The sequence below is a fragment of the Dermacentor albipictus genome, chromosome 8, assembly GCF_038994185.2.
Source record: "Dermacentor albipictus isolate Rhodes 1998 colony chromosome 8, USDA_Dalb.pri_finalv2, whole genome shotgun sequence".
Taxonomy (NCBI): domain Eukaryota; kingdom Metazoa; phylum Arthropoda; class Arachnida; order Ixodida; family Ixodidae; genus Dermacentor; species Dermacentor albipictus.
In genome coordinates, this window is record NC_091828.1 from 112,679,913 (window position 1) to 112,706,875 (window position 26,963).

A 26,963-nucleotide genomic window follows, 5' to 3' on the forward strand; every position below is an offset into this window, starting at 1 on the left:
GACGCCGCGTCACGGACGCGTCACCGGGACACTGGGTTGGCGTCTGCTTCGCGAAGTGGCTGCACTCTGCGTGCGGCCGTGGCCCACTGACGGGACGACGAAGACAGCGCGGCCTCCTCTGGCGTCGTGGTGGTGGTGCGACAAGCGGGTGTTCCATCACGCCTCGCGCGACCGCACTGACCCACCCCTCGTTTTCCTGCCTCGGTTGCAACGGGGGATACACGACGCACAGTGGACAGTGGATGATCCGTGTATATGGAGGTGTGAATTGTGCGGTATGCTGTGCGCGGCTGGTCAGTCTCCGGTCCGGCCCCGGGCCCTGGACGAAGTGTTCAGGAACGCCGCCTCGCAGACGAGAAAGGCCGTCGGTCAGCTCGTGCTCGCCGTCCAAGGTATTCTCGGGGGTGTGGCGTTGCTTTCCACGTCGATTTGACGAGAGCCCCTTGGCGAATGGCGCCCGTTAACGTGGCACGTTTCGATATTCTTTTGTCAACTGTGTCCATTCATGCATTCGTATACGCATAGTGCGCGCCGATGGGCGCGCCACTGGTGGCGGCCTTGCGCAGAACACACGGGAGAGGAGCCAGGCGCGCGTTGTAGTTTGTTGTGTCGTTGACGGTGCTTCTCCGTCTTATTCATGTTTTTGGAGCAAAATAGGCAACACCCTTCGCATGGGTGGGGTGGCCAACGCTTCCAGGAGTGTCGAAGAAGAATTGTTGCAGGGTGAGGGAGGGGGGCTCGAATACCGGTGAAAACGTGTCGGTGATACGGTTCCAATCATTCCCGCCAAAGCCTCATCAGCGGGAGCAACGGCAGCAAAAATGGATCGTCACTTCGGCGGGAAATTTCTTGTTCTCATCCTTTCCTTTGTCTCGTCGGTGTTCTTTTCCACTCGATCATAGACGCGTAAGCGACGAAGTTCGCCTGCAGTGCAGCATGCGGTTTAAAGGCCTTTCGCTAAAGTTTGGAATGCCGTTTGCCGCTTATATTGTTTTCCGCTTCTTTACCGTGTTGCGCTAGCTAGGCAGCACAAATGCATGAGCGCATTGTGTTGTATGTTAAAGCTACTCAACTGAAATTGTTGGTTTTATGTGGCCCGGTAAATCCTTGCACCAGCTTCGCGCACTTCATGTTTGACATCTATTTTATGCGGGGCTTCGCATATGTTTAATTGTTGCTAGTTGGTCCATGCATAACTCTTGTTGATTCTTTTAAGCTGCGAGGTTTTCACCCCTCCTCGTTTGTAAAGGCTATAAATCACTCTGTGTCTTATCGTAATGATACCAAGGAAGTCCTTCTTTAACAGATTGATTCTTTTCGCCCAAGGGCATCTTCGATATAGTTTTTTTAGAAATGTGTTTTTCTCTGAAAAGTTCGCATCAGGTTTGGAAGTCATTACACCTCGATGTACGTAGTCCCTTCTTGCACGTGAATTGTGTACTCAAATGAATTCATTCTTATTGTGCTTATGCTGCACAGAACTAGACCCGGCCTTTCCGCCAGCGCTCATCTACTTTGACTGGCGCTGCTCTGCCTTTAGGTATATCATGTGGCACCTCTCTCTAGTAATGTAAAAAATAAGTACTGAAAAGTTACTCAGACTTTAGCTTTGTACGTTTCCAAGCAGCTCCCTTGAGGAAATTAAAATTGCAAAAACTGCAGTGGGAATGGCAGTTCATCGGCGTAGGCAGGAAAATTGCATCGGCGGTACAGCAATAACACGCGCTTTTATTAACTCGTGCGTTTGGTGACTTCGTTGACTAGTGTACGCGTTTCCATCAATATATTCGCAATTACTTTTCTTGAGGCGTCTTCAACTGCACTTATTCGGCGATGTCACATGTATTCATCGGTAGAAAAATCACAACGGCATATGAAGACATCGCACCGTGCGGATTTGTTTGATATAAGTCTGCACTAACGACGGGTGCTAATTATTGAGGTACGGAAGCAGCATTACGGCAAGGGTAGAATTAAAGAAGAAATGATCGAGAGATTGCATTACTCAACAAAATTTATCGGCCAGTTAACAGGAGCTCCACTTCATGTAAATGGGGTTCATGGCGTTTGGCTGCGGGTCGCACCTGGCACGTATGTGGACCATGTTGTCGTGTTCATACCCGCTCCCACAGAGGTCAGCATCTTTCCTACAGCTGTCACCGCAGAAGCAGCAGCCTGGTACCCGAACAAAAGAGAAATCGCAGCCGCGTACGTCAGCCATCCTTGCTGCAAAGAGTTGTCGTCTGCTACTGCTCCCGCACCTACTGTTGGAAGCGCCCGCTAGGTGGCTATCAGTGGCGCCTCTATAGGCGGTGCACGAGGCGTATAGGCAAAGAAAATTCTGCAGTGGGCTAGTTGGTTACAGGTTGATGACGTGTTGGTTACAAGTTTTCGCGTAAGAATAATGAATAGTACAGACTGGAGTGCGTACACATATACTCAAGACATCGAGCGCGAACTATCAACTGATAGTTTATATACGCAAATGAATTTATATAGCTTATATAAATATCAACATGGCCACAATTAGCACATGACCGGGGTAGTTGGAGAAGTATGGGAGCGGCCTTTGCCCTGCAGTGGGCGTAGCCAGGCTGATGATATGATTATGATGGTTTAGATATCATGTGATAATCATATAGCGTTGCGGAGAAGCTAGGGACATATTTGTCGCCAACGTTTTCAATGGGTGGTCTCCTTAGCAATGTGGGCCACGACGTGTTTCTGGCTCCTGTAATCGCTTTCTGCGCTTGCAGTGCGCAAAAGCACGGCCTTCGAGATTGGCTTCCGCTAATCCAAGTGAGTGGTCGTCCAGGATTGCAACTTGGACGCAGCCTATGCTATAATAAATAAATCAGTCCATTCCAATTTACCTTTCTATTTCATGTTACACGAATGAGTGCGTTTTTGTTCTCCTTTTTTTGGTTTGCGCATTGATTAACTTGTTCACCTTTCAGCATCTTGGTTGAGCAAGATCGCCCTAATGCGCACTGCTGACTTAGCAGTATCTGGCATTCATTCCGCTGCTGCGAACGCGATCGAGGTATCGTGATCGATACCCGATGCGTATATAAAGGTACTTGACAGTTCCCCTTAGAGAATTGACCGTGGTCTGATTATGCAGGGTGTCCCGGCTAAGTTTAGCCGAAGTTTCAAAAACGTGCCGAGGTACTTCAGGAGGACGCGACCAAGTGCATTTTGGGAAACATAGCGCAAAAAAGGGCACAGGGACAAGCAGGAACACAGGACGAGCGATATAACTTTCAACAATTGATTCAGCAATTCAACAATTGACCAGCTGCAATAGATCAATTGTTGAAAGTTAGCGCTCGTCCTGTGTTCCTGCTTGTCCCTGTGTCATTTTTTGCGCTATGTTTCCCAGTCTGTATGTATCTCACCAACACGCCCAAACTTCTTAAATGCATTTTTGTTGGCTGTCGCTCAAAACCGAAATTTGAAACGACGACGCCCGCACGCGGAGCAACACGTGGCCCAGGGACCCGTGCACTATCACAATCGCGCTTCCATCTCGGCGATTAGATTATCGCTCCCAGATCAGGCGCCGCATCTCGGCGGCTTTATCGCGGAATCCTTGGTCCGCATGCCTTTGCTCAGGCGAGTATAAGACCTCAATTTTGTCCTTTGTCTGCGCCCCGTATCCCAAGATAGCGTAGTCACGGTATTTTAATTAATTTTCTGTATCCAATCCGCTGTGCTTTTCGGTGATAAGCCACAAGTAACGCAACATATCTGTACATAAATAAAGTGCCGTGGTTGCTCAGTGGCTATGGTGTTGGGCTGCTGAGCACGAGGTCGCGGGATCGAATCCCGGCTACGGCGGCCGCATTTCGATGGTGGCGAAATGCGAAAACACCCGTGTGCTTAGATTATGTGCACGTTAAAGAACCCCAGGTGGTCGAAATTTCCGGAGTCCTCCACTACGGTGTGCCTCATAATCAGAAAGTGGTTTTGGCACGTAACACCCCATAATTTAAATTTAATTTTTAAATAAAGTGAAAAACACGTTCTCTTGCAGATTAGAGTATACAGTGGGACAAATGTACAGGTGTACTGAAACAAGCGCAAAGTTCTGCTAGGTAAAAAGAGCAGGCCACGTGCAGTTACACTCTAGAATGCCCAGTTAAGTTATCCATGTACAACGAATTTAGTTTCAACATGGTTAAAATTGTACTGATGCGTGATAGTAACACTAGTAACGATAACAACAACAGTAGATAACATTACCAGATTAGTATGAAATAAGGATAGTAGCTTTACGGGCCGTATACGTTTGTAACATTCGTTACTAACTAAATTAACAATCATGGTGCCACGCGTGCACAAACAAGCACGAACACATTTCACTCAATGACCGCGAAAACTTTCTGTCACAACGCTGGAGTACAGAAGCGGCGGCAGCAGCACCGAGCGAGTACACTTTCGTGCTGCATCTCGCTTCAACGCGAACTAAGCGGCGAAAACGTAGTGCACACGAAGCCATCAGTACTCGGCGCACTGTGTCCCCATCGCAGATCGCTTTCAAGACAGGGCGCAGACGACCGCGCCATACGCAGCAACCGCCGGAGTAGAAACCCACCCTCCTTCCACTCCCTTCGGAGTCTTACGCGCGACGGAAGACGGCGTGCTTCCCTCCCCACTTTCCTTTCTTGCGCGCGCGATATTGAGCCGCCATCGTCGACTCACCCTCGCACACTTTCACTCCCCCATACAGCACACGGCGCGCGGCGATGATGATGTCGCCCTCGAACTTTATATGGAACATCACGGCTACGGCATAAATGCGCCTGGCGTGTCCATATAATTGGTATCGCAATAACATGAATTCGAAAAGGTTGCAATATGCAGTGGGTAATGAAAGCTTGACAGTTGCAGGGACAACATGGCCGCAATTGGCACATGACCGGGGTACTTGCAGAAGTATGGGAGAGGCCTTTGCCCTGCAGTGGGCGTTGCCAGGCTGATGATGATGATGATGATGATGATGGCGATGATGAATGAAAGCTTTGAGGCTAGCCAAGGCGACGCGATACGAATGACTGTGGAGCATGAGAGTGAAGAGATTCATTTCATTTCATTTTATTACCTTAAAGACCCACGAGGGGTATAACATAAGGGGTGGGTACATATATTTTGGTGAGCAAGTGTTAACAGAACGAAACATGACTGGTAACATTATTGGCAAAGTTGGATGAGCACGTGATGGCTGCGATGTCGTTGGGTCGTAGTTCATTGTCGTAGTTGTACGGCTCACGCAACAGAGTGAGACGGAATATCCACTATACGGGTGGTTTGTACGCACGTTTTCTAGACGCGCTGGTTCACGCTGACCGCAGGCTGGCTGTACGGCGTCACGGACACCGGCGACAGCGGCCTGTTCCCGTGCGAGTACGTGGCGCCGCTGTCGTCTGCTCGACCGCACGGCTTCTCGGCGGCCCCGTCGTCTGCTGTTGCTGCTCGGGGAGACATGCGCTCTCCGTCAGAACACGCGCCTGCGCACAACGGAGCAACGACCTGGGTCGAGGCTAAGGTGCGCACTTCCCTTCATCCGGCACCTTTGTCATTCATCAAAGGCGATCGTAACAGGGTCAGCTTGTCCCTGTGACCTATTACGCTTTACGGAATGCCGCGATTTACCGGAGGCTTCAACAGCAGCGACAGCGCTTGCAGCGACACCTTGTGACGCTTTAATAACGCCTTATGGTCATTATTGTGATAACATGCCCGTATTCGTCGAAAAAGATAAACAATATAAGCCATAATCTGCATGTTAAAGACATTTCGCTGTCGACGCTTGACACCAGCAACTAAGTAGAATGTGGTTTGGAAATCGCCTTGTGTCCTCTCTGGTTAAACTCTTCGCCACAAGACGGCGCTCCCAACGCAAATTCTCTCGTCTGCATCTCGGGCATGCCAGTATTCCACAAGTGGAACTTCGAGTCTTTATCGGAAAGACTTAACGTAGCGCAGGCGCACACATATGTAATCCCGGGATACCAGAAGACTTATCCGGGAACAGCGGAATTGGTGGTTACACCTTGTGGTTGTGTGTTAAACCGTGACGCATTATTTGTTTTTCTTCGACTCAGAAAGCGAACAAAAGTTTTCCCGATGATTATGTTGCCACCAGCTTGCTTACGCGAATGACCGCGTCATCAGCGGAACGTAGCGGGTGACTTCAGTACGACTTCTGCACCCCGTAGATTCTGACATTTTGACGTCGGTGTTACGTCGTGACACACGGCAAGCGTTCGTCAAAATGAAAAAAAGAAAGTGCTCAGTCTTGTTTGACACTCGTGGTATGTGCCACGTAAGGTATATAGCCGGTCCCGGGCTATGCTCAGACGTGGCGCCTGATTTGCACGAACGCACTGCGTCCAGGACCACGTCGACAGCCTGGAAGAACCCGCCATCGAGCCGAGCAACGGCGTCGAGAGCCACATGGCCGACGGCAAGCACAGCATGCTGCAGTACGCCATGTTCAACTTCAGGGAGAGCCTGGACAGGTGAGTGTGGACCTGCACAACCGTGTTCCATCGATGGCCCCCTGGCGGGACCCGTTGGAGCTAGATTCTTCGTAACTCTACACTCTTAGGCAAAGTTACACCCTTTGGCTTGCCCCTTCTGCCACACAATAATCGTTATCTGCCTTGATGCGTTTCCTTTCTTTAACGCTGCGAGCCCGGTACTTTCCAGTAACGAACGGCACGCGCGTTATCAGCATAGAACAGTTTACACCCTTTGGAGTGCCCCTTCTGATAACGCGCGTGCCGTTCGTTACTGGAAAGTTCGGGGCTCACAGCGTTAAAGCAAGGAAACGCATCAAGGCAGATAACGATTATTGTTGTGTGGCAGAAGGGGCAAGCCAAAGGGTGTAACTTTGCCTAAGAGTGTAACCGTGCAACGTACCTCAGCATACAGAGCGCCGTCTATAAGGGCACCGCTGATATTGTTATCTTAGGATGCACGTGACACTCCACTGTACATTGCGTGCCGATGCAATCAGTGTTGCTCCCTCAGGCTTGATGGGTGACGCTGTACCAGTGTTGCTTGCACCAACTCGCCCTGTTAGTTCTTTTCTAGTGGGTAACCCTGCGCGTTCGAATGCCGGTTGTAATCTTGGGTTATTTCAGCACTATAATCATCCTGCAATCGTGTCCGTCAGTAGTCAAGTTCACTAACATATTGCATTCAGGCGGTTTTCTCTAATCTTATTGATGTTTGACTCGCGTCAGAACCAGTTGGGAATCTCTAATTGATTAAGTTTAACATCATCAGCAGAAAGTGCTGCTACTGCCGTTACTTATCTAAGAAACCTCGGTTTCGTGCATTGAAGCACAAAAGTAACTGGAACACTGATGCATTTCGACGTACACGTTGAAAATTAATATCTAGGAACTGATACTGTCCAGAGAATTCGTTCCAAGCGGATACGCCGTGCGATCTGAGCGGCCGTAATTCGTAGATTCAAATATGCGGCGCAAAGTTATTAATTAAAAATTCAATTAGCGTAAGTACGTTAATTAATAAGTTGACCATTTCGATTTCTCGATGTAATGGCCGCCTCATCGAGTAGTTTAGATCAAGGGTTGTAATCGTGTTGTCTGCCACAGGCAACTTTTAAAAAAATTGTTGCAGCTAAAAAAAATACACTTGTAGATGTTTTTCATGTGATGCATTTCTTTCTTCGCCTTGCTACTATTTTGTTGTATAATTTATCTTACTAGGTGTTAACAATGTTATTTTGCTCCTGTTTTCCTTTTTCTTTTTTTGCTATGCTGTTGTGGGGTCAACTTACAGTGCGATTCTAGAGGCCTAGTCAGGCGACCCCTAACGTCGCCTCTAGTCTCCTGCATGGCGATAATCGTGTAATGTCAAACAAATAATGAATGAATGAATGAATGAATACGTTGTCCTCTTTAGTGGAGTTTCGCTTCATGTCTTCGCATAGATGTCACATAGCACGACGCAGTCTTTAGCCTTATTGCGCACCGGTGTGGTATCGACTTTATGACGTCACCCTTGCCGTCGGTGTAACGCTTCCTACACGTTGCCTTCCCGTGGAAGGTACGAGATGCTCCGGGACCAGAACGGCTCGTTCCGGGGTTCGCTGAAGATGCTGGAGGACCTCAAGGCCAGTAAGAAGGGCAAGGACTCCGACTGGACCTGGAAGGAGCTCGCCCAGCTCATCAAGTTCTCCAAGGTCAGCTATAGCGGGCCGCACCATTTGCGTAGCCTGCAGCCGCATGCTCCAGCTAAGGAAGTGAAAGAGAGGAGGATAGCTTTGAAGGGAGGGATCCTAACCAGGGCTGAGCCCGGCTGGCTATCCTACGCTGGGGCTGGAGTTGAAGGTGGCGCAATAACAGAAAACACGATGAGGACATAAGAGGACATATCAGCTAGATGAGGACATCTAGCTGAAAGCTGAGGTAGATGAGATGATAGATGATGATAGATTCTCATCTAGCTATCAGCTAGATGAGGACATCTAGCTGACTCAAGTTCGATGCTGAAGACAAACCTCTCATCATCAAAGGAAGGGCAGCCACATCTGGGTTCTAAGCTACCATCGTGTATGCTGTGTTACAGCCCATTCATGTGTAGCGCTGTTAGCGTCCGCATGTTTATATTGCGCTCATTTTTTCTTTGCTTTTTTTTTCAGTCTCCAATCAAGGCTTCGCTCCTGAACCTCGAGTCGCCTGAACTGAACAAGCTTGCCATAGAAAGTTTCCTATGTAAGCGTCCGTCTGCTGCACTCAATTACTGTTCCTCCGCTTGATCTGTTAATATGCGACGCGTTGTTTCGTACTATGAGCGACAGTCAGATTTTAAGACAACTGCTATTAAAGAAACCACGCTGTTATTTTGCAATACGTAATACAAACCTTTGTTTTCTTTGTTTCTCCGCCAGCTATCATGCGCTACATGGGTGACTACCCCATGTCGAAAAACCAGTCCGAAGTGGACTGCGTCTACTCTATCCTAGTTGTAAGTTCAACCAAACGGCTTTCTTTTTACTTTACGAAAGAGCTCGACTTTTCAACAGGACCTGCAGCATGTCTCGTTTCCTGACAACCTTTCTTTTTTTTTTTCAGAGTTGCCATAAACATCCCGCCCTGCGGGATGAAGTCTATTGCCAAATAATAAAGCAGACTACGAGCAACAAGAGCTCTAAGCCGTAAGTGGAAATTGTTGGATTCTCTCTGTGTACACATCAAGCACCTTTATAACGAAGTGCCTGGGCGAGGGGAGGGGGGCATTCGAAATCGTTCGTTATACAGGTAACTTCGTTGTAAAGGTTGCGCAACGCCCAGCTTGCAATAGAACTCGGGCACAACTGTGCCTCCGTTTATGCCGGTTATTTCGTTTATTGTTGACTCGTAACACGGTATTGGCATTAGATTAGGTCCACCGAGTCATTCCGCTTGTAATGAATGACTTGCAGACAGTTTGACCCGCCGCGCTGGCTTAGCTGCTATGGCGTCACGCTGCGATAAAGCACGAGGTCGCGGGTACGAATCGCGGCCGCAGCTGTGGCCGCATTTCGAAGGGGACCAAATGTAAGAACTATCGTGTACGAAGCATTGCTTGCACCTTAAAGAACCGCGGAGGTGGCCAAAATCATTCCCGAGGTTCCCCAATACGGCTTGTCACATTTACACCGTGGTGTTTTGCACGTAAATCCCTGCAGAATCTATCGTAATCGCAGATAGCTTTATTTCTAAAATGAGCGATAGCTTTTCACGAGCCGCCCTTATACGTATGTCTGCACGTCAACTCGTGAGCGTGCTTTTTTTGATGAACGTAGGAGTTCATGCTTCAAGAGCGGGCGAATAGCGTGCTAATCTCTCGCACGGATCCCCACATAGCATTGCTATTTGTTGGGCGTGTTGGTAAACTGAAAGCATATTTAGCGCCAGCAAACAAGGACGGAAGGGAAGGAGACGACAACACAATGCGCTAACTTCAACTTCAACACAATGCGCTAACTTCAAGTTGTTGAAGTTAGCGCATTGTGTTGTCGTCTCCCTTCCGTCCTTGTTTTCTGGCGCTAAATATGCTTCCCCACATAGCTTTGGCACATTATATCTTACAGTCGGAAGGGAAAAGTTGTCTGGCACGCCAACATAGTTGCGCATTGTACGTACTTCGATTTCTGCTTTTTCTTTTAGTACTGTTACTCATAACTTGTCCTTTCGAGTCTTAGCTTGCCCGTTCGATCGATCGTGTATCACATCTTTTATGCTACGGTATAATTGGCTCATTCACACAATCGCTAAGCCACGCTCTTGCTTCCTTCCTGCGACATCGAAATACACTGTTAGTGACAGTATTGTGCGTGTAGTCGGTTGGAATGCAGTTCGCGCGATGTTGTAGTTCCACTCGCGGGTGCACTGGTTCGTTACCGCCTGGTACGGTAACGTGGCGTTAGCGACAAACGAAATATACATGCCGCGCACTCAGGCCTTCGAGGCCCGTCAAAACGCGGCCCGGCTGCATGTGTGCTTTCCCGCGTGCTTCTCTCTCCAGGGACAGCTGCCAGCGCGGTTGGCGCCTGTTCTCCATCGTGGCCGCCTACTTCGACTGCTCCGAGAACCTCAAGCCGTACCTCTTCAAGTTCCTCGAGGCAGCCGCCTACGACAAGCGGAGGGCCTATCACGGTATGCGAAAACAGTCTGTTCACGGACGACGTAGCTCGGGCTTATATACCGCACGTTTACGTAATGCAGTGAGAGAATGTCGTGGATTTTTCGCCGAAATCCGAGTCGCAGAACGGTGCCTCAAATGGCAGTCCTCTGCTAACAGACATGTTTTTTGCCACAATTGAACACTCGCAAAAGAAAGACACATAATAGACACATAAGTGTTGTCTTTATGTGTTGTATTTATGTGTTTTTCTTTTGTGAGTGTTCAATTGCGGCAAAAAACATGTCTGTTAGCAAGCACCAACTAGGCCAACAAGCAGTTCTGTTGCAGTCCCCTAGTTTTCCCCCTTTTTCTTCATTTTTTTTCGTTATTTTCTTTTTTTACGAAATTCACGAAACCTTATGTGACGGTAGATTTTACGCCACGTGATCGGAATTCTGCGGGATTCCGGTTGCCTTCACAGTTCAAAAGAAGTGTTAGAGCTCGTCGCGCTCTTAGTGGACCACGTGTATGTGTTCCGCTAGCGCTCCAAAGCGACCAGTCGAGGAGGTTTTATACGGTCGAGCGTGCGATCGAAAAATCAACTTGAACTGCAACCTCGACAGCGGCAAATTAAAAAGACCAATATACGAGGGTTGTTGCGAAAACTGCTGTCGCGGGCCTATATTCTGTGCCAACGAGAGACATGTGACAACCTCACGGAACGAACCCGCGGTGCGATTCTGTTTGCCTTTTCCACAGGTACGGCCATGGTGTGCCTGCAGAACCTGAGGAAGACGTTCAAGTACGGAGGCCGAAAGAACGTTCCCAGCATCGAGGAGATCGCGGCCATATCGGTGAGTCACGTCGTCGGTCTTCGCGCGTTCCCTGCCGTTAAAGCTTGCGTGTCATTCATAGTAAAATATTTTTGCGCGCACAATTGACAAGGACACAGTGAAGGGAGACACACTGTGTCCTTGTCAATTGTACGCGCAAATTATTTTGCTGCGAATTCGTACCAACTCGCCCAACTATCAGTTCTGCTGCGTATCATCATGCGTCGGCAGAATCGATGGACACTCACTCACCATTAGTTCTTTCTTGTTGTTGTTGTTTCGGGATACGCACTAACTAGCACTCGCACGTGTCCACTGCACGCTCATCAGCGCCCACTCACTTTTCACTCGCGTCCAAAATTACTCATCGGCACTCACTCGTGTTTTCATACTCGCATTCACTCACCCTCACTGGTATTCACTAGCGTTCGTACGCCAGCTCTTAATCGCCTGCAATCACGCTCACACTCGCGTCTGTATAGGCGGCCGGTACGCTGTGAAATAGTTTACGCCCTTAAAAGTGAATAAGGGTGTAAATCGGTCTTTTACTCGCACCCTTATGTCTAAAAGGGTGTAAGAGGCGACATTAATTTACACCCTTTTACAGTTTACACCCTTGTAATAAGGGTGTAATCGCGATTTATTACTCGCACCTCTTGTGCTCAAAAAGGGTGTAAGGGTGTACACGCGGGCTCGTCTATCCTTTATTTTGAGCAGCGGCGGCTAATAGCGGCGGCTGACCAGCGTACCATACGGTACCCATTGAGACCCTCTATTGGAGAAACTCAACAAGCTGAAGCTAGGCGTTCATCTCGACGGTACTTACATGTCGGCAATGGCGTTTGCTGACGACCTAATCCTGGTTTCGGACACCTATGAGGGACTGTCTTCCCTGATCAACCACACTGAAACATTCATTGCGAATGTTGGGCTTGAAATTAACCCTCGCAAGTCTCAGTACTTCGGTTGGCGGGTTAACCATATGATGAAAGGGTTTGACTATAACATTGAGTCGATGTCAGTAGCGGGGACCGACGTCCTTCCTGTTCAGAGGGATCAGCCGATTAAATATCTGGGGCTACACTTTTTCATCAATAAGGCACCATCAGTCGAGTCGGAGAAGGCAAACAAGCTCTTGGAACTCATTGGGTCAGCAAAACTCAAACCATTCCAGAAAATCCACTGCTGGCGGCAGCTGGTTCAACCGGCTTACTTGTACGGAGCTTCGAATTCATTACAAGTGCAGTCAGAGGCTGGGCGCCTTGACAAACGAATTGCGAAAGAGGCCAAAACGGCATTGCATCTACCTCAGGGCTTCCCAAACAGCCATATATGGATGCCTACTCGGAGTGGCGGATTGGGGATGCTACAACTACAAAGAATCGCCTTAATCACTCAATATAAGGCACTTTGCCGTTTAATTCGTCTTGGGGATGAGTTTGTAGACGTACTCTTCAGGGAGGTATTGTCCGCATGCAGAGAACGCATTGCTCAGATCTTCGAAATACCCACAGAGCTTACAGATGCTGCCCAAGTCAAAGCCGCTTTGAAGAGAGGCTCTGCGGACTGGTTGAAAAAGCAGATGGCAAAGTACGGCAACCAGGACTTGTTTGCCCACAAGGCACAAGTTATAGCAAACTCCTGGTTGGCCTATGACTCAAAACAGCTTAAGGATGGGGATAGGATCAAGGCTTTGCGTCTCCGAACAAATACGTTCCCTACCCGAACTCTGTCCAACAGGCACGCCACGGACCCAAGTTCGCGTCTGTGTCGCAGATGTAACCAGAAACCTGAGACGACCTTCCACATACTCCAGGAATGCCCCAGTGTTCACTTACCCAGAGTTGAACGCCATAACTTCATCACAAAAAACGTAGTTAGGATGATTAAAGAACGTAATCCCGGAACAAATGTCCAAACGGAACGACTCCTCGTAACTAAAGATAATGTCCGCCTAAGACCCGATCTTGTAGTCGAGGATGGTAACCAGGTGACAATTGTAGATTTTGCCGTCACCTGGGACGCCAATGAGGATATACTACTTCGTATGTGTGCCTCTAAGAAACGAAAATATGCAGCGCTACGGGAGGTCTTTCCGGACAAGACAGTGGGCATCTATGGTATGGCTTTCGGAGCCAGATCCATGCTCTGCAGGGAAACGTTAAGGGCAGGGGAATCTCTGGGTTTGTCGAGAAGGGACGTGGGTTGGCTGTCTGTACGAACATTGCTCGGGAGCATCATAGTTTTAAGTCGATTTGCGACACTTGTTCGCTAACCTTACTTTTGTCTCTTTTATTCCATTTTCTTTTTTACACAGTGTCGATAACTAATCCTAACTTTCCCTGATTGTTTACCCCAGTACATAACACTTCTAACACCAACACGAGGCGTCACTTAAGCTAAGGCTACTTGTCGTCACGTATAAGGGTACTGACTCTAATACAGGAAGGGCTTCGGCCCTGCCCAAGTACGGACGTCAAGACCCGAAAAACAGGGGGGCTTTTGGGGACACTTTTTTAACTCTGTTCAAACAGGGAAAGTTTTGTAACTAGCTGTTGATGTTGACGTCAAACGAAACTCGACCGATAATAACTCTGGTTTGTACTCGCACTCGCGACCGTGACTTGAGCGCGTGTGATTGTCGGTGAGCGTGCTTACGACTCGAGAGTAAAGTGTGCCAACCTACATGCATACATCGTGCCGTTGAAGCTGCTGGAGCGATTCCCTATGTACAGGCACAATGTGCAAGCAGTCTAAACCGTCGTCTCGTCTTCGACGCAGGCCGGCCGCAACTCGAAGCGGCAGATCTACCGGCTGCCCGGTGGCACGGAGCGCGTGATCAACACCAAGTCGACGACCGTGGTGGAGGACATCATAGACGAGATCTGCGGCATCCTGGGTGTCCGGGGCAGCACCGAGATGGACGAGTTCTCGCTCTACTGCATCGTCGAAGGCGGTGAGTCGAACGACTCGGCGTCTTTCGAGCGCATGCCTCCCGGTGCGCGGCAGGGTGCACGCTCTCTTGAGCGGCCGTTTCGGGAGTGCATCGTGGGCCGAAGCCGTCCTTCATGTGTCCCTGTGTAGAGGTAACGTGGCCATGATTGACAGTATGTGGCGAACGGTTGTGTGTGGGTGCGTACAGGAAAGGCTTAAGTACAGGAAGGAAGATGTGTGCTGCTTGTTACGTTCAAAAGATGCCAGCCTTGTAATGCTCGTCGACCACTTTACGGGTAGAAAACGCGGCCCGGGCCTAAATCACGAAGGTACTTGGTGTGAACTGCCTACCATTGGTCGGTTTCGCTAATATTTTCGCTATCGCAATTGGTCCGGACTTCTGTATACAAACCGCTATGATTTGTGAACAGCTGAGCTCGTGGTCGTTCGCGACTGCGGCGACCGCGCTCGATGTGTGCTAAAAGCAAAACGGACGGACGGACGGACGGACGGACGGACGGACGGACGTTGTCAGCTTAGCACTGACAACGATAGCAAAGTTTAGTGTTACGCTTGAACTCCTCGGAGGGTGTTCCAACGAAACGCCAATCCGACTTACGCAGATGATGCGACATACATGGGTGCGTAAAAAATTAGCCGCCCTTAATAGTATTAACACGCCGTGTAGGGTCTGCGATGGTATCGCACAGGCTCCACTATACACCAGAACACTGTGAATTCAAAGGGCGCCGCCATATTGATGAGCGCCGGTCGCGCCATCTATCCCAAGCGCAGCGAAGTAGCAGGTCTGGGCTGCCACGCCAGGAGATGCGACCCGGCGCGAAAGCGAAACTTGGGCTTTTTAGCTGGGCGGAAGGCGTGTTTCACGTTTTTTTCTAACCTGTCATTTTCGCTGTCTGGATTCAATCAAACTTCAAGACCTCGTGCAAATCCACAATGGACACACTGAGTGCTGTGCAGACTGCAGAAGCGAATACATCGGGTAGGTACGCTATTACGTTTGTACAAACCGCGCGCTATATGCTAGAACACCTGTGAGCTTTTTGGCACGTAACCTGTGAAGGAATTTACAGCACTGTGTTGGTGCCATATATTATTAAAGCACGCAGAACACTGTCATCTGCACTTTCAGTTTGGTCTTGTTTGTAATGGTCTCTACTGGGTTGGCCGCGCTTGGCAACCAACTGGCGAGGTCGTTTGACTGCCTGGTTAGCAGACGCCTGCCCTTCACCACCTGCACACTGAAAACAAAATAGATGTTATAGTAAGAAGGGCTGTAGTTCTTTCCCATGCCATCACTTTTGCGAAGATATAAAGTCCTCTCAAAATGAAATAGAAAATACACCAGGCCAATTGTATCGTGCAACCACTTAAGAGTACAACATTCAGAACAAAAGCCTACAGCATTCGAACAAGCAGCATATGATGCTAAACCTGCACTCATTGGAAAATGAGGTATTACAGTAGTTATAATGTTCAACTACATGTGCAGTCAAAGCCCCTATAACAGGGCGAGCATGACAGATGCAGGTGTTGTACAGTTGCACAAACCATGACAGGGCACGTAATATTACCATCCCTACTTAAAGCTGCATCACCAGGACCCCTTTGGTACAAGACAACAACCGCACCTGCATTCCAAGAAATTAGCCCCACCAACTGCAGCTACCTGGTACCAGACCTGTTTCGCTTGTGCGAGGCCATCGGATTGTTGGCGCTCCCTTAGAAAAGAAAACAGTGAAAAAAAACTAGTGAGAACGATCAAAATTTTGTTACAAAATACAAGAATAATTAAGCACCTTATTTTCCTCGCCATATGAACGGAAATATTTTGCGCTTTGCCCCGCATAACAGCCCGCACGCAGTTTAGAGCTCCGGAGGCTCAAATGAATTCGTTACGAATGACACCTGCAACACCAGCTCGTAAAGGTAGGTGCTCTGCAAGAACACCTTCGGCGACGAGTAGTCGTCGTTTACGTTTTTGTGGACGCATGCTAGGTGACGAGCAGATTCGGTTTATTTTCATTAGCAATAACGCTCACCAGCAAGGCCTACAACTTGTCGTTCACGCTTAATGGTCATTCCGTGCACCAGCTGCAAGTATCGGTAACCGCAAACTCAACTGTTCCGCTTAACCGTCGGGAGCTCTGCCTGAATGAAAACACGAAAAGGCTTGCCTTTTTGTTATAGCCAAGGCGAAGCACCGGCGCGGGATTCTGCTCTGTAGGCTTGTTGCCCAGAAAGTGCTCGGAGCAAACCTGCGTATTACGTTTGTAGGGCGCAAAGTTGAACGTGGCACCAAAATATACACAGATCGAATACTCACTCGTGCATTTTCACTGAGTTGGTAGTTCTTCCTATTCACTGCAGCTATCCACCGGTGGCGCAGCTTGGCATTCTTCGTTGCGGATGGAAATCGGCGCAGGCTGAAAACACCGCACCGGCACGATTCCCTACGTGTGTTGTGCTCTTCGCAAACAGCGCTAAGCAAGCTGCTCCTTTTCCGCTGGTTGTTTTGGCATCCAAACACGACGCAATGATGCCCAGATGACTTCTTCTACTTTGGATCCGTGTGAACGGGCACATTTCCGCACTTTGGAGCCCTAGAGCTGGCGCTTGCCATGACTACTGGTCGCCGGCGAACACACTTTGGCAGCCCAGTACAAAATAGCGCCGGTCGACCGGGCAACCCGGGTGCGAGAGTATGCGTTCGGTTAGTCTGGGTGCGAGACTAGCGTGTTCTGGTCTATATACTGCCTAGAAAGATGCGCACCAGTAAAATTACGCCACTTTTCATGTTTGAGCACAAATATTGTTTAACACTTTTTAATATCTGATAGTCTGAAAATATTTAAGATAAAAGCCATGCACTGTTAACGTTATGTTTCAGGGCATTCGTTTACAGGCTGCCAGTCTAAAAAATTCTGAGCATTATTCAGTCAAAAAACGTATGACTTGGTTTCAGCAGCCTTGGCGATTGAATAGTATAGGTTCTTTGCATACATGGCATGCATAAACTTGTGGAATACAGCCAGAAATGACGGCGCATATTCGCCTAGAGTACCCTTGTAATCGCAATAATAAAGGCTCGTGTAGTTAGATTTAGGTATCCGCGTATGTTGGGTTTGTTGGTAGAGAGGGTGAGAATTTTTCCTTTCTTTCTTGATAAGAAAGCCATGTGGTTTTGGCAAAACTGGTGCGCTCAGGCCTGGGACTCCGCACTAGGGAAGAGAAGTGGTGAATGCTTATGGGCATAAAACAGTGGCTCTACTAGAGCCGTTCGTCTAATTTTGTGTCATGCAGAAACTTCAACAGCGCTTTAGCTGCCTGCATTGAAGTTGCAGTGTCAGGCCATGGGCCGAGAATAGTGTCCTCTGACGGTGGTTGCCTGCCAACGCTGGCTAGGGAGTTATCCAATGTCCTTCGCTCCAGCGTATATGCTGGGCAATCGCATATGTGTTCCAGCGTTAAAGGAGTCTAACAGCGTTCGCAATCAGAGCCGTTCGACTGTCTGGCCGATGAAATAAGCACAGCCTATCCGAATCCTGCGTACCAATGACGCTTTGTTCCGCGTAAGTTCGGGTCCAAACATAATTCACCGTCTGGGTCGATCCTATGTAGGCGTCTGTAGATGTCGTCAGCGTGGGCTCTGTATGTCTTTGTAAGGTCCTCCATGAGTGCCCTGATCACTTAGTTGGTGTCAGGTCGCCAGTAGGCAATCCACACTTCATCACAGGAATAGAATACCGATCTTTCCTCACGGTCAGCGAGTTCATTGCAGATCACACCGCAATGACCAGGCACCCATAAAAATATGGTAAAGCGACCACCTCGCAGGGCACTGTGATGAAGTTCGGTGATCTCCAGCTCGAGCAGGTAATATGGCCCTTCCTTTAAAAAGCATTTTAGTACCTGCAACGCTGATTTGGCATCGCAGTACACCGTCCATCCATGCGGTATCTGGGTTTCTCAAAAAAACGGACAGCCTTCCCGTATTGCCGCCAATTCCGTAGATGTCAATCTGCGGTCCAGTTGAAATTGCCCGGTAATGACCAAGTTGCTGAATGGCAAATATAGCCGTTGTGGCAGATGGTGTGACGGCTTGTTGGTAAACGTACTTGGAAAATATTACAGCTTTGGCACAACTCTGGGGGCAGACGGGTTGCAGAAGAAAATAGGAAGGCACAAGTCTACCAGCGCTGCGATCTTTTTCCTGGCAGTTAACTCGCGGGTTAGCAATAATTTCTGTTGGCTTGGCTTGGCTATCGCGGCGTGAGACACAGTGGCTCACCATGGGTGGCCCGCGCGTCGCTGCGTGCGCAGATCCGCTGACGATGCCGCTGAGCCGCGAGGAGTACATCCTGGACGTGACAACGGAGCTGATCAAGAACGGTCATGTGTTCTACCTCATCTTCTGCCGCTCGGTGTGGTTCTTCCCGCTGCGGCTGGACAACCCGCTCTACGTCGAGCTCATCTTCAACCAGGTGGCGCCCGACTACCTCGAAGGGCTGCTATTGGTCCAGCCGCAGGGGCGCCGCCTGCCGGACCCGATGCTGGTGAGCGGGACAGCTAGCGGCCATTTTGAAGAGACGTTAACGCATCGACCAGGCAGGAGACAGTCTCGATATGATATCGCTTTTGCTTCTGCTGTTGTTGTTGTTGTTGTTGTTGAGCCGTAAATTTGATGTTCTCTTTTCTTTGTCGTTGAAAATTGCGCATTTTAGGACGTCATCTTATGAAGAAATCAACTGATCGCCTTAATGTTAAAGTTCGTTAACAAGGGCCTGTCTATATTTTCGAATTACTGAATTTATGCTTATGACGCCAGCAGTGATCGAACAAGGAAGGTCGCTGAAATCGATGTTTCGATAAACGAAGTTGTCTTCTCGAAACGTTGGCTCCAGGGACCTTCTTTGTTCGACCGCTGTTGATCACTTCAATCAAGCTTCCATCTTCGTGCGTACCCCTCTTGTTTGAATTTGTGCTTGACCTGCCATGGTAGATTAGAGGCTATGGCGTTGCATTACTGAGCTCAAAGTCGCGCGTTCGATCCCTGACGCGGCGGCAGCATTTCGATGGAGGCGAACCGCAAGATGGCTCGTGTGCCCATAGATTTAGGTGCACGCTAAAGAACCCCAGCTGTGGTCGGAATGGGTCCGGTGTGCCTCAATACGGCGTGCCTCATAATCATATCGTGAGCCTAGCTCGTCGAACCTGCGCATTCAATTAAATTTTATTTTGCACTTGTTATGCTACCTTTGAATCACCCGGACTATCCGATCTATGGCAGTGGGTCCGACAAAGTCGTTCTGCATATATAGTTCTGTTCGCTGCGTTTCGACAGGCAGACCTATCCTGGCCGAGTCTTCGTTCTAGGCGAAAAGCCTTTCTTGTTGAAACTGATCGGAGTAACTGATTTGGCCTATTTGTAATCGTTACCAGTGAGTGTAATAAACCAAACGGCGGCGAACAAGGGATCTTGTCGTTTCGCAGGCAATCCAGACAGGCCCCCGTGTATGGCCCGTTTTTTGTAGACAGCTAACGTTATACTGCGTTCCACACACAACGGACAATTAACGCTACGAAGGGTCGAGCGACTGCTTACTACCCGCATTCGTGAACGAAAAATAGCGCGTCACATACGAGAGAAAAAGATGCAGGCATGCACATGTGCGCATCGTGTAATTCGATGTGACATTGCGTCGTGCTAATGTAACGTAATTATTGCATGGAAGGCATATCGCGGATCCTGACCGTCGGCTCCAGTTGATCGATGCTTGTGTGCTTGTCTTTGCAGGCGGACATCGCGAGGATAGCGGCCTTGCTCCACAGGGCGGCCGACATGCAGCATGTGCCCTCCAAGTGAGCGCGACGAGCTTTCTGTTTTCCTTCTGCTGTGACAGCAGCGATAGCGTTCCCTACTAAAACTAAGTAGAGCAATGTATTAGCACCACAGTACATTGCTTTACTCTAGTTCACCTAGTAATAAAACTACTGGAGGGTTTGGCGTTGCGCTTATTGTTCGGCAGCCATGAGAAGCAGCAGAGAAGACAAATCAGCAGCAGACAAGACAAATCCACGTACTATACGTACGTGGATTTGTCTTGTCTTCGTGCCCGTGGCTTCAGACGTATACGTCTGACTACATTTGCTTGCGTCGTACCTTCCTTTACTGGCCTGAAGTTTGAAGTAATCCTACTTCCTTAAACGCGGAATCGAATAAGACTCCGCGCGCATGCAGAACTACTACAAATTGATTCACTTATAGCGCAATGTTTTGTTAAACGTGAGCAATTTGCAAAAAAAAAAGAAAGCTTATGTGTCGGACATCATCGCTTGCGTCAACCAGTGGTGCGCCTACCGTTTTCCTCCGCCTCCTCCTCTGCTCATGTGCTTCCACCCTCCGCTCCTCCTCACTTTATTTTTGTAACCTCTAACGCGTCACGTAACCGCCGGCGAGCCGCGAAAATCCCGTGGGAAGTAGCTAAAGCTGTCGCTTCGAAGTCTGCCTGATTTTCTTTTTTTTAAGATCAGCGAAGTCTGGTAGACCGGGTCCGGGCTGCAGCATTAGCCAACGGCTTTCTGGACTAAGAGAGCCGCCCACCTAGGGCGAAAAAAGGACACTTTCTCGCTGTTTCTTACAATAAACGTTCATTCCTCCTCCTCCTTCCACTACTTGCAGGGACGAAGTGAAGTACCTGCTGCCCAAGCCCGTGCTGGCGAGCAAGGACGTGAAGCCGCCGCACTGGGTGGACCTCGTCCAGCGGAACTGGGCCGACATGATGGCTCTGACCAACACGGAGGCCAAGGCGCAGTGTCTAGGTCAGTCGGGGCTCTCATGAGCCGACCTCGTTTGCAGCGAAAAGCAAACAGATTCAGCCGTTATCGGTGAAGAGCGACTGACTGGGCTAGTCGTGGTCCTAATCTGTACTGCCGCGTGTCGACTATCACCGTTATCGATTTTTTTTTTTCAGCGATGTGGAAAGTTGGGCGGGTGTGGTGACTAATCGTCATAGAGACGCAAGTAGCAAGCGTCGTGTGTTCTTGCGCGTCTCCGCTTTGTCCTGGTCAGTGCGCTGCTTCGCCCACACGGTTGTCGATCACCATTGTCGAGTTGTCGTCACTCCTGTAGGGGCGTGCATTCTGGAATATAGTGTCGTGCATTCTGGAATTTGGGCGAGCACCAACAGTCACTCCACACTGTTCGGCTAGGCACGTATAAATGGCGCTCCCACTGGACGCGTGAGATTAGATTCGACGATTGTGCTAGCCGCTGTCATTGTAATTCGAACGTTGTCTGTCTTTCTGGGTGCAGTTATTCTTAGCTCACGCTTTTGGCACGTCGTTTGATTCTTCACCGTCACTACGACGTGGCCGCGCGTTTCCGGATGCACGCATGCTGATAGTTAGCATACATCTACTGAATCAATCTTGTGCATCACTGCGTGTATCGTCGCAGAGTTTTGCGTCTGTCCTTGTTTGTCTGTTGCGTATAGGTTGAGAGGCAATAATCTTCAAACACAACTTATTACCTGATGCTGGAGTCCTCGTGGGAATCTCTGTTCGGGAAAACTATACACAAGAGACCGTTGGAATTTTTTTCTTTCTTCTTTTTGGATATGGTACTTTCTGTCATACGAACGACCTTTTACACTCGTTTTGTTGGCCTGTCATACTGGAGCTGGGATGGTAAGCAGGGCTAGTTGGTTCGAAATTATTTTCGAGGGCTTCAAAGCGACACAGGAGGCAGGGTCGCTTGAATAAGCGCAGTCATGTTGTTGGGCCCTTGTCCTGTGGCTGTCACTAATAGGTATACCACGTTCCTATCTCTGTCGGCTTGCTTTAACGTACTCGTGGTGATGATAGCGCTACACCTTGTGATAGCGGCTTTCAAGATTTGCCTTTGCATTCGACCTGGAATTGCCTTTGTCAAGAAGTTCGTATTGACACGTGCATTTGTTTATCTTCTTCGGGCGACCGCTTTCTACGGTCTAACAAATGTTATCGCTCAGCGCGGGACGCGCCCGTACGTATCGGAAGTTCCTCGAATGTTATCGATGGTTCTATCTGCTCTCTGTTTTCACTGAAACTCGTGTAATCCGATTGCACGTGCGACGCGAATTATGTAGAACTTTCTGGAAAACACGCGGGTACCAGCGATTACTCTGGAACCTTCGATGACTCGTGTATGAAAGCCGACGCGCTTGACCGCCAGATCGGATTTTTGACGATGACCGACTGTGATATCGCCGCTGTCGTTGTTCCTTGAGTGTACCCTGTTTTTGAGGGCACAGGTTCGCCCAATAAATTAAACGCATGTCACTCACGGCATTGCTGCTTTGTTCACCGTCACTACTAGGTGACAGTACTAACGCTGCCTTCGCCTACTTCTCTGCGCAGACATTCTACAGAGATGGCCGCTTTTCGGATCCTGCTTCTTCGCCGTCAAGGTAGGTGACGGTCGCATCGGGTTATTGCCGATAGTAATTCGTCTAATGGCTCCTGCCACGGAGTCTCTGACCTCACCTTATATCGATGGAAAACACTTGTCGCTTGTTCTTTCTCTCTCTCTTCCTTCTCTCTGTCGCAGTGGATTCGAAACGCGAACGTGACTGCCGAGCACATACTGGCCTTGAACAGGGAAGGCATCCACTTCCTCGACGTCGTCACGCATGTAAGTTCTGCCGCTGACCAGTTTCAGCCGAATCTACAATCAGTAAAAAGCACTTCGAGGATTGTAGCTTTCTTGTTTTTGAAGTGAAGCCATTAGGTGGCTTGAGGTGATCTCGTTTCCACTGTTCAGTCGTCAACCGCCCCCTTTTGTTGAACTATGTTCCCGCAGCATATTTGGTTTTTGAGATGAATATCTTTATCCCCGGGTGTTTTGCAGATTTAGAAACGAACGTTCTTCTTTTGATGTGTCTATGTCTCTTGCTTAAAGGGTTGCTTTAAAAGCACCATGTGCATGCATAACTTGTGGTTTTGCAGAAAACAACGTCCGCGTCTACCAAAAGGTGCATGTGCATGCTTAACAAGCGGTTGTGTTTTCGCACCGACAATGTGTCTGCGCATGACGCAGCAAAAAAAAAAAGACTCACCTTCGACGCAAGATGGTTATTAGCCGTCGTTTTCTGCGTACAGACACCATTTGAACCTCTCGCACGATGTGTTCTCTTCAGTTTTATCCCGTGTCCGTTCGTGGAAGACAGTCTAAACAGAGGATGTGAAAGGGTACTAGGCTAACGTCCGTTGTCATCCGTTCTGTTTAGGCATTGAAGCAGGAAACTTAAAACTGTGGAGTGTCGCCTGACATCTCCGAAGCCTAATAGTGGAAAAGTTTAAGGGAAGGCTCGCCGAGAAATGACCCTCGCCACGTGATACAGGCAAGCGGTAAGTTCAAGACGTCTCGCGTATTGCCGAGAAGCGTGCAGAGTCCTCGAACGCGGCTTGTTAAGGTCAACGTAACACTTGCAACTTACTCTTATAGAATCCTCGAATCGCAACCACGAATGTTAGTCTACCTTCCGTCTGCTTTTGCTGCAACATTTGCTTGTAGAACATCTGCTTCCGTTGAAAACGGCGCGTTCATGTAAGACGATCCACTATAAGAGGAGATAGGCACCATAGAGTGTTCTAACGTTCGCCGCGCGTACGTGTCTACTCCCATCGTTGGCGCAGGAGTCTGTGTGGATGTACCCGTTCTCGGAGGTGATATCGACCCGCAAGGTTCGTGCCGAGGACGGCACCCTCTTCTTGGACATGAAGTGCGGAAACCTCATGGTGCAGAAGATCACGCGCATTCAGACGGACCAGGTAAGTTTACCTCCAGTGTGTTATCTCCTTCAGGACGGGGGGTTAGGGCCACACATAGATTAAGCTTTCCGCCAATCGCCCGTCCGGGTTTCTCGAGCACCTTTATTTGCGATCGTAAGGTAGTGGTGTCTGCCTTGGTTCTTGAACCCTCTTGTCGGGAGTGTCTTGCGGTGTCGTGTGTGCTTCCGAGGTGTCAGTACTGGAACGAAATTGTACTTAAAATAGCAAGTTGTACGTTTAGTGTTTGCACGGAATCGTGCCATCTTGTTCGAAGCTTCTTGTGTGTCATGTCTAAACGCGCAAAAAAAATATGATAAAGAAACACAACTGAAAGGTGTGCACCTTTTATACCTGTTATGGTCAGACGGGGAAGCATGACTTCGAGAATTTTCCTACAATAAAAATGGAAGACGCATTAAGAAGAATCCTTGCAGGAACAGAGTACATCACGTGCAATTAATGGTGACGGGATTACTAAATGGTGTCGGTATAATCTTAAAAGTTCTGAATATTGTGCAAAGAGCAATTGGGCATAACTCTCAGCGACCCCTTGTATCACAAGACTATGGGAATTCCCAACGCTTGCCAGAAGCACAGTAATAGAAGTGTCGAGTTGGTTTGAAACTCTGCGTATAGAGCAATACAATACAATGAGCGGCGGGATGTCAATCGTGGATGTAGCTGCTTCTTTTCTTCAAGATTCGTGCGAGATTCAGGAAAGTTTCTCTTAACAATTTTGAACGCTGCACTTGATCGTGAATGTTTGCTAAGGTTTGCGTATTGGTATCCTGAGGGATCTTCGTTGTTGTTGTTTTTCATTTCGCCAAATCCTTCCAGGCTCACGAGATATCCAGGCTGGTGCGCCAGTACATCAACATCCAGCAGAGTCACCAGGGCATCCAACATGGCGGTGCCCCGCAGGACGTCACCCTGTCCAGGAACCTCAAGTGAAGAAGTACCACGAGCCACCACGATAGACGAGAAAAAAACTTATACATCGACTTCAGTGCATTCTGTTAACCGACTTCGACCGCGAATGTCATCCAGTTACGGTCGTAACTCCGCCCGTTCCCGCAACCGACGCTACAGCGTCTTGTGCAGAGACGAAATACCTTTTCGTGCCCGTCCAACGACGTTTAGAATGCGTGTGTGTATGTGAGTGTGTGTGTCCTGGACGTTCTTCTTCAGCCCGAAGTTGGTGCGTTGGAAGAAGTACGTTCCGTTGTGCCCGGATGGAGGCTTCTGCCGAAACCACGTGACCTCGTATAACGGCCTTTTTTGTTGTTCTTTTTCTTATCGAGCGCGCGCTGCTTATCTGTGTCGCGTTTTCGAAACCTAGGCGCGCCTGCCTGACAAAGTGGTCCTTAGAATCACGCCTTATCGTCCGAGCTCGTGTTGGAGGCAGAAAGAGAAAATAGTGCCTTATATATGTATCGCTACGCCGACGGTATACCATCTAGACGTACAACTCACCAATGGGGAAACTTTTGCACAAGTGGAGAATCTTTTTTTTTTTTTCTAACACATTCCGCTGCTCTTGGTGTCTCGTCATCCAACCGGTTTTTTTTTTTTTTTGACGCACTGTTTGTTGCCAAAAGGGTCCATTTAGTCTTTCTCACCTTCTTTTAGTATAACGGTTGTTAGTGCGTGTGTGTGGACGCTTGGCACAAGAGTGACGCGCTAAAGTAGGACAAAGAATCTCGTTAACATGGTTGCGGACTGGCACCGATTGCGCATGCGCGAATCTCCTGCTACGAATGCTCCGTCGGTCGCTTCGGAGCTCCTTGTACCGGGAGAAGTACAGACGTCGTAACAAAAGCTACGGATTCCCGGCTGGGCGTCTCTTAACTTTCCAATGTTATCCTTTCTATCCTGGGTTAGACACACATTGCCTTACGTCATCTACCTTTGCGTAACATAGTTTTTCGCGGTTTGTACTAGTTATTAAAAAAAATATACGGGAAAGACGGTGACGACGCCGAAAGTGCTTCCCATTTCGCCAACAGCTGCCAAAAACTTTCTCTGGCGTTTGAGGGGAACAGGACTTTTCGCGCCGAACTAAGAATTTTGTTCATTAAACCTTCCTTCTCTTCGTTTATTTTAGGATAAATTGACTACCACAATCTACGTGTGTGTTTATATACGTGCGCGTGTGTATATATATATCTATTTGTCCCTCTCCCCCTACCCGCTTGCGAAAGCAGCCTTTCTGAGACAAACTCTGGAGATGGGTGAGGAGGAGACATTGCCGCCGTCTCTTTAGTGCCTTAGACTTTTAACAGATTTTTTCACGGTGTTGACGTGCCTTTCTTTCTTTTTCTTCCACGCGACGTAACAAGATTACAACTAGCCAGCCGCTGTGGGTGTTCTGGAACGTGTAATAGCAGAAAGGCTGCTTTCAAGCTGTGTGCTATACAGTACGCAATAAAGAAAGAAAGCGAGTTTTGGAGATCCCGGTGTGACTTGTCACTTCTTTTTCTTTGAATCTTGTTTTTTTTTTGTACCGAGAGAGCAGGTAAAAAAAAAAGTAGATGCTGTTATTGAGGTCTCCTTTCCGTTACGTCATCAACCAAGGGCCATTGTTAGGGCCATGGCCAGTAACGCGTCATAACGTCGATCTGTTCTGAAGGCATTAATAACATAGTGAACATTCGCCGACCGGAGACTTTTCTTATCGGTGTGGCTGAACTTTTGCCGACCTTTTTCAGCGACTTC

At 48.7% G+C, this 26,963-nt stretch overlaps 1 protein-coding gene across 1 annotated transcript in view; it reads left to right on the plus strand.

Moving 5' to 3' along the window:
- Myo10A (Myosin 10A) overlaps window positions 1–26,697 on the plus strand; it is a 159,166-nt gene extending 132,469 nt beyond the window's left edge. The window contains exons 39-54 of the mRNA XM_070524149.1: window positions 5,355–5,548; window positions 6,400–6,524; window positions 8,086–8,221; window positions 8,681–8,753; window positions 8,930–9,006; window positions 9,114–9,196; window positions 10,549–10,679; window positions 11,407–11,501; window positions 14,262–14,436; window positions 18,759–18,991; window positions 20,233–20,297; window positions 21,118–21,257; window positions 22,836–22,885; window positions 23,026–23,109; window positions 24,114–24,248; window positions 25,086–26,697. Coding sequence (XP_070380250.1) covers window positions 5,355–5,548; window positions 6,400–6,524; window positions 8,086–8,221; window positions 8,681–8,753; window positions 8,930–9,006; window positions 9,114–9,196; window positions 10,549–10,679; window positions 11,407–11,501; window positions 14,262–14,436; window positions 18,759–18,991; window positions 20,233–20,297; window positions 21,118–21,257; window positions 22,836–22,885; window positions 23,026–23,109; window positions 24,114–24,248; window positions 25,086–25,199 — 1,910 coding nt within the window. The 3' untranslated portion in view covers window positions 25,200–26,697. The remainder of the gene's footprint in view (window positions 1–5,354; window positions 5,549–6,399; window positions 6,525–8,085; window positions 8,222–8,680; window positions 8,754–8,929; window positions 9,007–9,113; window positions 9,197–10,548; window positions 10,680–11,406; window positions 11,502–14,261; window positions 14,437–18,758; window positions 18,992–20,232; window positions 20,298–21,117; window positions 21,258–22,835; window positions 22,886–23,025; window positions 23,110–24,113; window positions 24,249–25,085) is intronic.
- The last annotated feature ends 266 nt before the right edge of the window (window positions 26,698–26,963 follow it).